The sequence below is a fragment of the Stegastes partitus genome, unplaced genomic scaffold (assembly GCF_000690725.1).
Source record: "Stegastes partitus isolate 25-593 unplaced genomic scaffold, Stegastes_partitus-1.0.2 Scaffold417, whole genome shotgun sequence".
Taxonomy (NCBI): domain Eukaryota; kingdom Metazoa; phylum Chordata; class Actinopteri; family Pomacentridae; genus Stegastes; species Stegastes partitus.
Window position 1 is genome coordinate 468,088 of NW_007578148.1, and position 3,041 is coordinate 471,128.

The 3,041-nt window shown below is 42.7% G+C and overlaps 2 protein-coding genes across 2 annotated transcripts in view; one reads left to right on the plus strand and one right to left on the minus strand.

Annotated features, from left to right (window-relative positions):
* Nucleotides 1–142: 142 nt before the first annotated feature.
* On the minus strand, nt 143–706 carry LOC103360137 (S-acyl fatty acid synthase thioesterase, medium chain-like). The gene is made up of 2 exons (XM_008285804.1): nt 673–706; nt 143–568 (listed from the first exon to the last, which is right to left on the minus strand). Exon 2 carries the CDS (start codon nt 565–567, stop codon nt 382–384), a length of 186 nt encoding a protein of 61 aa, XP_008284026.1. The 5' UTR covers nt 568; nt 673–706; the 3' UTR covers nt 143–381.
* Nucleotides 707–2,173: 1,467 nt separating this feature from the next.
* The window catches only part of LOC103360139 (protein argonaute-3-like), a 26,801-nt gene continuing 25,933 nt past the window's right edge, over nt 2,174–3,041 (plus strand). The window contains exon 1 of the mRNA XM_008285806.1: nt 2,174–2,755. Coding sequence (XP_008284028.1) covers nt 2,737–2,755 — 19 coding nt within the window. The 5' untranslated portion in view covers nt 2,174–2,736. The remainder of the gene's footprint in view (nt 2,756–3,041) is intronic.

The window sequence follows — 3,041 nt, forward strand, 5'->3', positions numbered from 1 at the left end:
TTTTTGACATTTATATTTTTTCTTTTTTTTTTAAATGTTACATAAAATATAGTTTTAAATTACACTATATTACAATTGTGTCATTTTAAAAATATTGTTTTTTAATTACACACTTTTGACATTTTTACACACCATTTATTTTTTGCTCTGCACATTTTTACATTAAAAATTCCAAATATTTTATTACCTGCTAAGTTTTTTTGTACATTTCAGAGCTTCTGTGAGCAGATTTTGTGTCTAAATGTTCAGTCGGGATGTTTTAACTGTCTTAACTTCAACTGCCGTGACAAAGAGAAATGTAAAGCAAATAAAGTATCTATCTATCTATCTGTCTGTCTGTCTGTCTGTCTATCTATCTATCTATCACTGTCTCTATATCTGTCACCATAACTCAGAACTTGACATGAACATGGAATAACTCAGGTGTGGTCTGTAACCTTCCGTGGAGGAGCTGAGGATGTTTCCCCAGCGAGCGTAGTGGATGGAGCCTCCACCTGCCCAGGGGAAGCAGATCAGCCTGGAAACTGCATCTGGCCTCTTCTGGAAACAGCTGATCACCTTTTCCATCCTGATTCAACACAACAAGAAGACGACGGCAAGTTCACGTCAGCTTCATGCCCCTGCACAGATAACACATATGTAATAACAAATCCAGCTGCTTGGTTCACTGACTTCTCCTGCAGCTCCTCCTCATGCTGAAGGGAGACGCTTCCTGGTTCTCTTCTTCTGTGGTTCCTGTCACATGCTTGATTCTGGAGACATCTACAGCGTGGAGGCAGCAAGTCCACGCAAACCCACCAGGACCTTCAGTCTGGGTCACTTATTAACCTCTAAACACAAGATAGAAGTGTCTGATTCAAAGCATAATTTAAAAGGTTTATTCAAGGATTGTTTAATTGTCTCCCTTCTTTCTTCTGTTTTTTTTTTTTTTTTTTCAGCCCTCGACAAAATATCTTCATTTCACTTAAATGCTGGCTTGAAAAGGCTTCATTCATCAACACTGATACTTCTTAATTATGGTAATAACTAGAACGACTAATAAATGGTTTAAAAAAAGATTTTATTGCATAAATTTAACCTTTGATGATCAACAGGATCTCAGAAGTGCTCAGGACGGTTGTTCAAATTTAACCTTTTGAGGCCATTTTGCAAACACGAATAAACACACGAGTTCTAATCCTAAAATTGGATCAAGGATCATTAGAATATTCAGTCCTGGATTTAATCTGTGTAATGATTTGACGTCATACAGGCTGTAAGTTCATTGTGTATTACTCTTTGTAAAATAAACTCTTTGTGTGTGTCTGCTGTGTTACTGTGTTTAGATCAGTCAGAGTCACAATGTCAGATATCACAACAACAACAACAGTGAAAAAATCATTCAAAAGTCAAACAAGCATCACATCTGGCACATACATTACGTAACACTTACATATCGCTGTTATTTTATGAACAATTCCTGTCAAGAATTCCCTCATAGTAAGTGTCTATACCAAATTTGAAACCACAGATCTATTTAAAATGCCTAAATAGCCTCTTTTATATTCATAAATGTAATAGAGAAATACACACAAACATGGCCTGTACAGTTTCCCAGCTTCACGATTCCCTAAAACGAACGTTTTCTTTGATTTGACCCACACTGGTAGCTCTAAAATCCATCTCAATGGATATGCGGGTCAACTTTGAAAAATTTGTAGCACCTGTACCAAAGTATAAACTTTTAACATATTTGAATTTTTGTGTATTTTGGGTCACTTTAGGAATGGTCTTTAATTTTTAGGCTATTAGAATGATGTTTAGGGTATTTTTTAAAATACTGTCAGATGTCAAAACGACCTGAAACAGCATGTGAGGGTTCAACACCACCTATTTTAGAAAAATCTTTCAACATTTGTGACCTATTGTGGGATTTTTTTTGTGCATTTTTATGATATTAACATTGTTTCATACATTTATGACAACATACGAAATCTGTGAACCTTCTAAATACAAGAAAATCTCGTTAGGTCATAATAAAAAAAAAGAAAATGACAGAATTAATGAATATATTTTTTGGAAACCGGAAACCTCCATGACTACATATCAGTAGTTTGACTCGTGCTTTTGTTTTGAAGGAGCAATGCGGAAGTGGCTAGCCGTAGCCGCAGCTAGCTTGCCGTTGTGGCGGAGAGAGGGCGGTAGGAGCAGACTTCAGACCGGTTTCTCACCGATACTGAGGACGCCGGCCCGGAGAACTGCCGGTATCTGTGTGTGCTAAAGAAGAACCCCGGATTGTCACGTTAGCCCAGCGGGACGACGAACCGAGCCGCTGACACCGTCAATATTCCTGTCAGTGTCGCGTTGCCGGTCGGCTGCTGGCTGTCGGCGGCTAAAGCTAACCGGAGCCGTTAGCTTCTCCTCCGCCGCCGCCGCCGCCGCGAAAACTCCTCCAACTTCGAGCCCAAACTGCCGCAAACACCGTCAACACGCCGAAGAACCGCGTTTTTTGTCCGGTTCCAGCAGGAAGAGCGAACGAGGACGGACGCGGGGATATTCGGTTGAACTTCTGAGCTGTCAGTTTCGGTGAGGCAGCTCTCGGAGGGGAGGAGGGAGGGAGACGGAGGACTTCCAGCCCGGAGGGGGGAACCCCAAGCGGCCGGGTCCACATCACCGAGCCCCGCCGGGGGGAGAGGAGAGCGGCGGTGACAGCATCGACCAATACGGTGCCGGTTCATCCGGACAGAGACCTCATGAATGGAAATCGGAACAACAGGTGGGCTATCCCGGGCTAGCCGAGCCGAGCCGTGCCGTGCTAGCGCGGTGCTGGTTCAGGTGCTGCCGAGTTATTTTGAGACTCCGAGTTTGACCCCAGTGATCGAGCACTAGGCCGGTTTCTGGTGTTCAACAGGCGCCTTATAAACGCGGTCCAGAGCTCCAGGCAGCGCAGGGCTGCTGTGTGAAAACCAAACCGACTTTATGACTCCGCGTTATGACACCTGTGGCCCAGTTTACAGCCAGTCCAGTGGCTTTACTGGTTAACAGGACTAAACCATGTCATA

What these genes read in the sequence shown, in the direction of transcription:
- LOC103360137 (XM_008285804.1), bottom strand. Translation starts at nt 567, where the DNA reads ATGGAAAAGGTGATCAGCTGTTTCCAGAAGAGGCCAGATGCAGTTTCC.